This window comes from Otolemur garnettii, unplaced genomic scaffold (assembly GCF_000181295.1).
Source record: "Otolemur garnettii isolate 467f Iridium unplaced genomic scaffold, OtoGar3 scaffold00022, whole genome shotgun sequence".
In the NCBI taxonomy this organism is placed as follows: domain Eukaryota; kingdom Metazoa; phylum Chordata; class Mammalia; order Primates; family Galagidae; genus Otolemur; species Otolemur garnettii.
The window spans coordinates 17346062-17357602 of record NW_003852417.1 but is presented as its reverse complement, the minus strand read 5'-3'; the positions used below and the strand labels follow the sequence as shown (position 1 = coordinate 17357602).

The following is an 11541-nucleotide window of genomic DNA, read 5'->3' as shown; positions in this document are numbered from 1 at the left end:
GAGCCCAGGAGTTGGAGGTTGCTGTGAGCTGTAATGCCACGGCACTCTACCCAGGGGCACAGCTTGAGGCTCTGTCTCAAAAAAAAAAAAAAAAAGAAAGAGTTGACAAGAGCTCCTGAAGAGGCTGAGGAAGGCAAGATTAGGGCTGTCAGAACACAGGGACTTGGGAAAGGGAGAGGTGATGTCCATCCACCTTGACATTTGACAACCATCTAGAGCAGCGGTTCTCAACCTTCCTAATGCTGAGACTAATGCAGTTCTTCATGTTGTGGTGACCCCCAACCATAAAATTATTTTCGTTGCTACTTATTAACTGTAATTTTGCTACTGTTATGAATCATAATGTAAATATCTGATATGCAGGATGTATTTTCATTGTTACAGAGGGGTCGTGACCACAGGTTGAGAACCGCTGATCTAGAGTCTGCTCTTCAATTGGCAGGCAATACTCCAAAAGCAGACCTGTCTTGAGAACTGATAAGCTCATAAAAGAAAAACATATAGAGAAATTCATCAATTTTACCAAGAAATCACAATCATCCATGTATGTATTCATGCACTGTGACTAGCACATTCATGAGAGTTGATCTACAAAGAGAATCAAACTATATAACTGGTACGTTCCTTGACATGTGGGATTGATTGCAATAGTTCTGAGCCCTGGGTGGCACCTGTGGCTCAAGGAGTAGGGCGCTAGCCCCATATATCAGAGGTGGTGGGTTCAAACCCGGTCCCGGCCAAAAACTGCAAATAAATAAATAAATTTTTTAAAAAATAGTTCTGAGGCCCACAAGTGGGGTAACTTGTCACAAGAACAGTCAAGTCCTTGATGTATGACACCTTCCTCCCTGGTAGATTTTAAGTGGCAAACACAAAATCTTTTGCTAGGCTAAGGCTGGCCATCTACCTACAGCTTAGTGTTTTTCTAGGTAAAGGACAGTGCCTTGATTAGATTTGCCTTGCTAAGTCGAGTCATACTTAATTCTACACTAAATCACCTTAAAGTGTGGGAATGTTGGCACATTCGTTTAGGTAATTTCTTAGTTTATTCCTATCTCCCAATTTGTGTAAATTTTACTGATTAGATCTTGAGAAGGTAATCTTATTCGGTTTTAGTTATTTTTGGAATTGCCCATCATCTTCATACATTGTCTACAAAAGACTGAAGAAGGGAGGGAAGGAGGCTGGGAAGTCACAGGCTTTGCTGTATGGCTTAGAAAAAAGTGAAATGGTGAAAAATAGAGAACTGGATATTGCCAGAAACCGAATACCTACCTTAGACACAGTATTAAACACTCTACCATGCATTATTCTCAATCTTCTTGTTTAACTGTGGTACTATTAATCTCATTTTACAGATGAGAAGACTGGGGCATAGGAAAAAAATTATGTAACTTGCCCTAAGTCAAAGCTTGCACAGTTAAACATGACTAAGACACACCCATTATAGTCAAAGTTTGGGAAGTCTTAAAAAACTCTCAGAATGAAAACAAGACAAATTGAAGGAACAGATATGAAGTTTTCTTCCAGGAAATTTGTGAACAGAGGAAAAAAGATGAGTGGGAAGAGGAGCAAGACACTCTGGGGGCACGGGGTCCTTTTAAGTTTTGGTAGCCCCAACTGTGGCTACATAGTATGAAGGTGACAGACAGATGAGAGGGAATGACTGCTGGGACAACCAGAAGTTGGGAGGGCAGGGGATTAAGAGGTCACGGGGCGACGGGGAGAGCCTGGGTTAAAACATGGGACATTTCCTTTTCTTCTTCATCTGTTACTGAAAATTTTTTTCAATGTCCACTGTCAAAACTGTCGGGGATCAATTCTGATGTAAAAATGAGAAATATTCTCCTCAGAAACAAAGTTAGATAATGGGCATTATAGTTTATATACTATAACTTAGGTATACCAAGTATGAATTAATAGGTTTTATGGAATTAAGTCTAGAAAATTTGTACCTTGCATTAACCTCTTACTATAGGAAAATGCTACTAAGGAAGAAACCACCACTCTACAAACCAGCCGTGACCCTGTTATTATGAGGACTGTATATACTGACTCCCCCAGAATGGGGTACTGTGCAAGAGCAATATACTCGGAATATCTGTTACTGCCCCTGCCTGGTACTCTGCTTTCTGAAACAAGTCACAGGATCATAGAATACCCAAGAGCAAGCAGGCTAATCTTTCTTTAAAAAAAAAAAAAAAGCACACAACTTTTTATTAATTTGTTTTATTTTTATTTTTTGAGACAGAGTCTCAAGCTGTCACCCTGGGTAGAGAGCTGTGGCGTCACAGCTCACAGCAAACTCAAACTCTTGGGCTTAAGTGATTGATTCTCTTGCCTCAGCCTTTCAAGTAGCTGGGACTACAGGCGCCCACCACAATGCCCAGCTGTTTTTTTTTTATTGCAGTTGTCATTGTTGTTCACCAGGCCCAGGCTGGGTTCGAATCCACCAGCCTCGGTGCATGTGGCAGGCGCCCTACCCACTCAGCCACAGGCGCCACCCACAACTTTTTAATGTTTTGCTTAAAAATAATCAATGATTCTCTGAGACAAGTGGCCGGACGTTATTTTTTTTTTCCCCCCGTAACTCCCTCCCCTTTGGCACCTACCAATGAAAATCAAAGAAGACAATCTGAAAACAATTAAAAGGATTTAAAAATTATTTACTCTTTTACTTTTATTACAATAAATACTTATCAATAATAGATTAAACAATTTTAAATTAAAACCTACTGCATTACTTTTGGGTTTCACAGCAGCAGAAATGAACACAAATCCAGTTGAAAGAGCAAGGCTTCCAGAATCCAGTGACAAACAGTCAGGTCTTGATTATCTGAGTTAGCAACGTGGAACAGTAATACAGATAGTGCAAAAACAACACTGAAATGCACTGTCATACTCTATAAGTATACCACATTATCCGAGACTGCACAATATTCCAGCTAAGTAATTTAAGCAAGTCGTGAAGTTCCCTTTCTGCAAGTGTTGGAGTTCTCCCCCATCAAGCCCATGGGCACAACTGTGGGAAGCCTCAACCTTCACGAGAGCAGCCATCTTTCTGAACTCTTATCTTTCTGGGTCACACAATCCCTGGTTAAAGGAGAATGGAAAGTGACATATTTAAAGGACTTTTTCTCAAGGACTAAGAAGAACTGGAAGAAGGAAAGGGTGTGGCTCCAGGCCAGGAAGAGGCTGCAGAGTTATGGGTCACATGTAGACTAAGTCCACATGAAAAAACAAGTCAGATTAAGGGTTGACCATTTTGCTGGTAATCAAGAGTAGACTGCACATACATATGAGAATATACATACCTATGCAGAGATTATATGTGTACATATAAAATATGTATATACACACATAGCACACATAACCAGATAAAATAAATGCTACATTATTTATTATGAACACAGCAAGTCCTAGATAGACCATTTACTAATATGTTCAAATAAACTACTTGAAAAAGAAAAAGAACATTTTATGCTTTTCTTCATCTTCCTCTTTTAATATATTCTACTTGTAGTGAACATATTCCAGTTGTTTAAGTGGTGTTATTTCTAGGTACCTGAGAAGGGATGACACTGTCCTCTTGTTTCAGAACACTACTGAAAGCCAACTGCAACAGGACCAAGTTAAACAACTCAATAATTGATACGGCCACGATTCCTGCCACCTATTCTTAGTCACAGGGCATGAAACCTCAGTCAGAAAAGTATCCCTTCCTCGTTCAACAACTGACTACAAATTTAATGTACTGTGCTAGATGGTGGGGAGGGGGAAAGGTGGGCAGCAGGGAGTTGGTACCTTGGCAATTACTCATTGCCTTTGCCTTTACCCAGAGAATATGCTACTTTTAAGAAAAACTGAAATTCAGAGTTCAATACTAAATTCTGCTTTCTTGGCACATTTTGAAATGAGCAAATCATTACACTTCTCCTGAAATGGTTGCTATAATGAGGTTGTCTACAAAAAATATTAAATATTGTGAGTAGTCTCGATTAGTATTATTAAATTCGAAGTCTGATTCTGAATAATAGTAATTCAAACAAATTTATAGAATGTTATAGAATGCAGCAATCACAGACCTTACAAAACTAAAACAGGACCCTTCTGTGACCTGGTTAGTACTAAAGATGTTCTAGATCAAGAACCTACTCTTTAGATATTAAAAAGTGCTAGTCAAGAATGTCAGGATCTACCAAAAAAAAAGAATATCAGAATCTAGAATTCATGGTGAACATGAATTCATGTGTTTTAATAAAAACCAGAAATCAATAATTTTAATTGTTACCCATAGAAACTGCTCAAGAGAAGATTTTAGACAAAGAGAAGATGATATCCACACCATTTAGCAACAGTTTGTGTCTTCAATACTGTCTCTAATTTCAGCTTTTAGTACATGCACTGCCAAAATGAGTATTGATGTAGTAGTTAGGTACTCTCTATGGCCAGGATCGGATATGCATGCTTTAAAAAAACAACTCTACCCTGATTTAGCCTGGCTTTTTAAGAATGGTTCCCTACCATATAAGACAATGGTCTGCAGAAGACCAGAACAATCCTTCTGTTGTATCCAACTGGATTTTTCTAGAAAGAAAAGCGCTTATCCAAATATTCTACCGTCAGGCCATGTAGCACTTTCCACTTGCGAGAACCCAGCCTTTCTGACCAAATGCAACATCACCTTCTTGCTCAGGCTTCTCGTGAGAGGGCTACGAATGGCAAAACTTTTGTTACCTTAAATAAATATTAAGTCATTTTTTTTTAGCTCTGACTGTATAAAGAGCAGATTCCTGCTTTCAAAAGAACATCCAGCTAGATTACTATTTATTTAATAAAGAGCAAAGCATATTACTGGCATGCAGGTTAAAAAGGTTACACTTATTTTGCATGATAGAAACACTAGAAATGAATTAGCCAACAAATTCAATTCCCATGGCTCCATGCAAAGAAGAAGGGTATCACCATTTTCTCTGGAAAAGTTAGACAACTGTGATTTATCATATACCCTAAAGTAACTGCCTGCCAGTATGTCAGTCATTCGTACCACTGTCAAAGATAAAAACTAAAATATACAAATCACATGGGATACATAATTAAGGAAAATCAGAAATTCATGTTAGCTTCCTAAAATGGTCAGGGCATCACAATTTCAAGTTCCACAGTGATTAACATTATTTTATTAATTAAAACCATCACTTTAAATGTACATTTCAAAGTGCTTCGAACATAGCATACTAGTTAAAATTCTTCCTGGAAGGATCTATACTGGCAGCTAACTTAGTAAGCTTATTCACCCACAGGGTGTTCAAAAAAGGGCGTGCTGCCTTGCAAAGACACCTTGTGCGACAAAAGAATTCTGGTCTGACTTTACAAACTTCCTGTAGAGTGCTTAATGAAGGCAAGGCCATTCTGCACACAGGCATCAACACAACCAAAGATTCCTGTACCTGTTTTTTGCTTTGGGGAAACCCAAAGTCAAAAAGTTCCAGCCCATCAAGTGTCCTTTGTTTCCTCTGGCACATTCCCAATTCTTGACTAGTCAAGATATCTAAGGCAATCAAGGAGATGTAAATGTGGCAAGATATAGGGGCAACAGAGCAACACCTGGGTAGGCTGTCCTTCTCCTGGCTGGCGACTAGAGAAGAGGAAACTCAGGTGAAGAAAGAAGAATCTTCTAGTTAAAATACAAAGGGGAAAAGTAGCCTTTGATTCAAATACCTTCAGATAGTCTTTTTTTATTCTCCATAGGTCACAGAGTTAAAGTCTGTTTTGGAAACAAGCTACTTTCAAATGTTTTTTGATTGACTACATAATAAAACAAGTCTTTGAAATCTGAACGCTTGGGAAACTTTCAAATTCACAGGGTATTAAGGTGGTCCCCTCATCCCTTTGAAGTGGATACTATGCCTGTATTTCCTCTGTAAATTCCCCCTATGTCCAGGCTTCAGGTCATAATCAATAATCTTTTGCTATCTACTTAGGATTTGGGTAACTCCAGACATATATTCCCCTCTTTCTCCAAATTTCTATTTTAGAATAAATGAAATGTTAATATTAGCATTATAATGTCCTAGACCACAACCAGCAATTAGCTTCCTTTTTAAAATTAAGATTAAAAGTATTTTAATCATGATATCAACAGGCAGATGAAGAATATTTAGTTTGTTTGGAAGTTATTTTCTCTATTATCCTTAAGGCTAAAACCCCAGAAACTACTCTATTATGCATCTGTGGAAGAATGACACTTTGAATTGTGACAATTTCTAACTATACCTTGTACTAAGACTGTGAATATCATTAAAGAATTGCAAAAGGCAGCATCAGCATATTCTAAGTATTTTAAATTTTTCTATCTCATGCCCCCACTCAAATATAGGGGAATTATTTTCTGACAAGCCAGAAAGAACATTTTTCAAACCATAACCCGAAAAGACACTTCTCACAGGTGTGTGTTTGTTCACTTTGGTTAGCTGAAACACCATGCAAACCTCTGGCCTGGCTAAGGCACCCTATTCTGAAAGTACAGAAAACAGGCATGAATACCCCTGACCACGGCATTGGTCCCCTAAAGGCAGCTCAGTGTATCCTGGGGAGAAAGGCTGGGGTGTGAACTCACCCAATCATACATAGGCCTTTTATGCTTTGGGAATGTTACAGTAATTGGCATGACATAAACGCACAGAGCTACTCGTCCTGCTCCATTCAATAACTGGGACCTATCAACATGCACTTTCAGGATGCTAAGCTATAACAAGGAAGAGATCCAGCAGCACACCACTGCTTTTCAAGTCAACAGTATTCTGAAACAGTTAACTGCTCAGTTTCACTTTTCCCTTATTAGTGGCCACCTTTCTTTTATCTAACAATGTCAATAACACTGACTATGGCATGATTCCTTACCACCGTGGGGAAATACATTATTAAGTATAGGCACAAAACAATTTTCAGATAACCTTGATGCAATGAAAGGAGGGCAGAAATTTTGAAGTAAAAAAGCCCCCCAAGGCCAGAAGGGAAGGTTATTTTTTACTGTACTATACAAGGTGAAGAAAGCCTATGGTCCAAATTTCTCATTTTATAAATATTTATCAGTTCTTATATAATACAGATTAATCTCACTCTTGTGTACAAGGTCAATAAAACTGTAAAATAATTAGCTTAAGAGGAATCTTTTTCCCCACCCCAAATTAACATTTTATCCAGTTCAATTTTACAGCTCACACAGAACAAAGTATATAAAAAAAATAGTTACTGTCACTTAATTGGTTCATTCTCTGACCTCCATGATGGTAATTTATTAATAAACATGAAAACACTATTCACATTTTCCTGCATCAATTTCTGACTTATTTTCACTGCTCATTTTTGTCTCAGAGAAAGTCATCAAATATACCTCAATCTTTACAATTTTTAAAAAATGAGTACAGAACCATGAGCTAGCTCCTCGACTCATTTCTAATAACCTGAATGACAATGATTAGAATTTACAATTTCTTAAAAAAATGAAATATCAATTACAGTTATTTTTTACAAAGCAGCAGACTGAAATTCAACAAAGGAATACATTAAATTTAACAATGGTCACATTCATAGATAAATAATGGTTATAAATTTAATTACATATCAACACAATGGTGCCTATTTTATCCAAGTGCAACCTGTCCAAAAAAAAGGGTTTAAGATACACTCTTCATTCAAGCACAAACTTCACTTAGTGAAAAATAAAAGAAAATCAGCAAGTAAATTTCACCACCACCAAATTAAATGAAGACAAAGTCAAAAAGAAATAGAAGAAAATGTCCACATCATAAAAAGATGTGATTTATAAAACAATCACATTAAAGATAAAGAGATTTTTCTATGTTTGTCAGTAAACCTCAGAAATTACTCCAAGTCCTAGCAAAGGGAGTATGTACGCAGTAAGGCATATATCAAAAGTTTTCTTCGAGTGGGGAAATGGGAAGGTTGGGGGAGAGATTTCTCTCTGCTATATCCTGTATGAAATAAAAAACCATAGTATTCCAACCTCTAAAAAGAGAGAAAAAGGAAAGACTGACAGACAAATGAATCATAAAACTACTTATGGTCATAGTGAGGTTCATGAGATTCCTAACTCCAATTTAAATTTCTCTTACTTTTATCTGCATTACTCACAAGTAACTATCCTAAGATTGGGACTATCACAAGCATTCTTAGGATCATAGCTCACAGGCACCAAATCTCAGCAGCCTACAGCTGAGGGGGGGAAAATGCCACATTGAAACAACGAACCATTCCAATAATTACAACTCAACTCATTCTCCACTAAGTCTCAGCAGAATATTCTCTTCAAAAGACAATTAAATCATTTATCAGGATCTGCTCCACAAAAAAGAGAGAGAGAATACAAGAGAATCCAAGTATACAGTAGCTCTCTTAACATGTAAGGACAAAAGGCATTCTCATGGGAAGAGCAACCAGTATTTGGCAATTATATATTGTTTGGTATATATCATTGGCATCTCTTGCTGAAGGTGATTTGCTTTTTATCTTTTCCCTGTGTTAGATTTGGGCTATTGGTATTCTTCCTGTTACAAAGTACCAAATATAAAAACATGTTGGGGTTTTCCGAGTGTTATCAGCGGTCCTAAGCCAATTTTAGAGTTTTAAAAATAAAACAGAGTATCTTTAAATCTGTAGGAATTCATGAAGCTAAAATCACTAGGAACATTTTGCTGGTCTAACGTACATTATGCTTAACCAAAATGTCACGTGGTTTTATTAAAAAAATAAGCTGGAAGTTAGTAGGTCTAAAATTCCACAAGTCCAAATCATGTGTCATTCCTGCTGTCCAAGTACCACATGTACTGAAATCCCATGTCTGTCAAGCAGATCAGTGTAGTTCAATGGTGATGGATGAAATATTTACAAGCATCTATATTTACAGTACTTCTTTCTGTAGATTACAGGCCAATATTCTTTTCTTCCATTCCTAGTCAATCTGAGTTTGGTTTCTTCAAAGAGAAGGGATAAATCTGAAAATGGCTGCTTAGCTGCTTTACCTATGGGAAACCACAACATCAGACAGTAACAAATACATGCCTTATTATTTGTTTAAAAAACATACAGAATTTGCTCCCTAGAGACAACAATTTACTGACACACCAAAAATTATCAGAAATCCTGAAGAAGTTTTTCTGGATTAGGATAGTTACAGAGCTAGATAGCAAATTGGGAATATTAGAACTGCCTGGGAAAGTTAGAAATTGAATCTGGGCCTAACTTCAAAATCTAGTCTTTCCAGAACCCTCTCTCAGAGATGTTCAACTTTTTCTTTTCTGCTGCCCATTAGAAGAATAAGAGTTGTCTTGGGCCACACATTAAATATAGAAACACTAACAAAAGCTGAAGCAGGCTCGGCACCTGTAGCTCAAATGGCTAAGGCGCCAGCCACATACACCAGAGCTGGGTTCGATTCCAGCCCGGGCCCAACAAACACCAGTGACAACTACAACCAAAAAATAGCTGGGCATTGTGGCGGGCACCTGTAATCCCAGCTACTTGGGAGGCTGAGGCAAGAGAATCTCTTAAGCCCAGGAGTTGGAGGTTGCTGTGAGCTGTGACACCACAGCACTCTACCCAGGGCGACAGCTTGAGGCTCTGTCTCCAAAAAAAAAAAAAAAAATAATTAATTAATTTAAAAAAAAATTTTTTTAAAAGCTAACTAGCAAAAACAAAGGTCTATGCATACTTTTCATGATACCCAACACCACAGATAAGCAAAATAAATAACCCAAATCTTCAAATAATATGGATGGGTCCCAGGCCCACAGCCTGGACACCCCTGCATACAAATTCCTATCCACATCCACATCTGCTAAAAAATTATCAGATTACCTAATTTATAACATCCAGATCAAATAATTGTATTTATAGTTAGGCTCAATACTTGGCTTACTGAAACATTTCTAGGTAATCATTCCCAATCCTGCTGCAATAGTATAAAATGCTAGGTACAGTGGCTCATGCCCATGATCCTGGCACTCTGGGAAGCCAAAACAGAAGGATCACTTGAGGCCAGGAACTCAAGACCAGCCTGAACAACATAGCAAGACCCTCTCTACAAAAAAATAGATTCAGCCAAGCTAGGTGGTGCACACCTATAGTCCCAGCTACTCTGGAAGCTGAGGCAAGAAGGATCGCTTTGAGCCCAGGGGTTTGAGGTTTCTGTGAACTATGATGATGCTATTTAGGACAATGGAGTGAGACTCGGTCTCCAAAAAAAATGTCTTAAGTCACAATTCATCAGATTCATCACTGTTTTTGTCTATAAAATTTCATCTGTTTTCTTCTAACAAATAAGAGGAGAAACACAAGGAAAGAAAGCCTAAATTCAGCAACATATGCAAAGTATAAAGTTATTATCAAGCATGATAGCTATTCCCCTGTTTAAAAAATGTATACAATAATACAGAAGTAAACACATTTTGTTTCTCAAAATGATTCACAGCAGGATTCCTTTCAAACCCTGCTGTGGTATGCTTTGAAGTGGCAGGCTTCAAAACAAGCATACCAAATAGAAGTATTTTAAGAGCCAAAAAAAATAGGAATGAATCCCCTTTCACGACCCCACAGCTATGAAATCATCCTCAAAAAATAAAACAAGTAAAAGAAAAAAATATTATTCTAGGTTGTTTACAATGATAAAAATGTGAAAAGAACCTAAATGATTAAAATGACTGGGTTGGCTCAGCACCTGTAGCTCAAGTGGCTAGGGTGCCAGCCACATACATGGGAGCTAGCTGATTCAAATCCAGCCTGGGCCCACCAAACAATGACAACTACAACCAAAACAAAAAGAAACAGCTGGGCGTTGTGGCAGGGGCCTGTAGTCCCAGCTACTTGGGAGGCCGGGGCAAGAGAATCACTTAAGCCCAAGAGTTGGAGGTGGCTGTGTACTGTGATTCCACAGCACTCTGCCCAGGGTGATAGCTTGAAACTGTCTCAAAATGAATAAATAAAAACTAAAAATAAAATGATTGGGTTGTGATTAAATAAAGTAATTAATTAATCTCCCTGGTGGGATATTGTATAGCAATTAAAAATCAATAATTATGAGACCATGGCAGCTTGGAGCTTGTAGCTCAGCAGCTAGGGTGCCAGCCACATACACTGGAGCTGGTGAGTTCAAATTCAGCCGAGGCGAACAACCAAAAAATAGCCGGGCATTGTGGCTAGCACCTGTAGTCCTATTCACTTGGGAGGCTGAGGCAAGAGAATTGCTTAAGCCAAGAATGAGCCTGCTGTGAGCTGTGATGCCACAGCACTCTACCAAAGGCAATGTAGTAAGACTCTGTCTCAAAAAAAAAAAAAAAAGTTATTAGACCGTGGTAAAATATATAAACTACATGGCTCTGATTTCATTCTATCTATATTCATCCACTTATCCTGAAATTAGCCTCTTATTTTAGAAGAAAAGATTTTCAAAATACTTCTTTTTTTTTCTTTTTGAAACAGAGCCTCAAGCTGTCCCCCTGGGTAGAGTGCCATGGCATCACA

The 11541-nt window shown here is 37.9% G+C and overlaps 1 protein-coding gene across 1 annotated transcript in view; it reads right to left on the bottom strand.

The window, feature by feature from the left end:
* Positions 1-2645: 2645 nt before the first annotated feature.
* SELENOI (selenoprotein I) overlaps positions 2646-11541 on the bottom strand; it is a 55513-nt gene continuing 46617 nt past the window's right edge. The window contains exon 10 of the mRNA XM_012803732.2: positions 2646-9044. Within this exon, the coding sequence (XP_012659186.2) occupies positions 8946-9044 (99 nt within the window). The 3' untranslated portion in view covers positions 2646-8945. The remainder of the gene's footprint in view (positions 9045-11541) is intronic.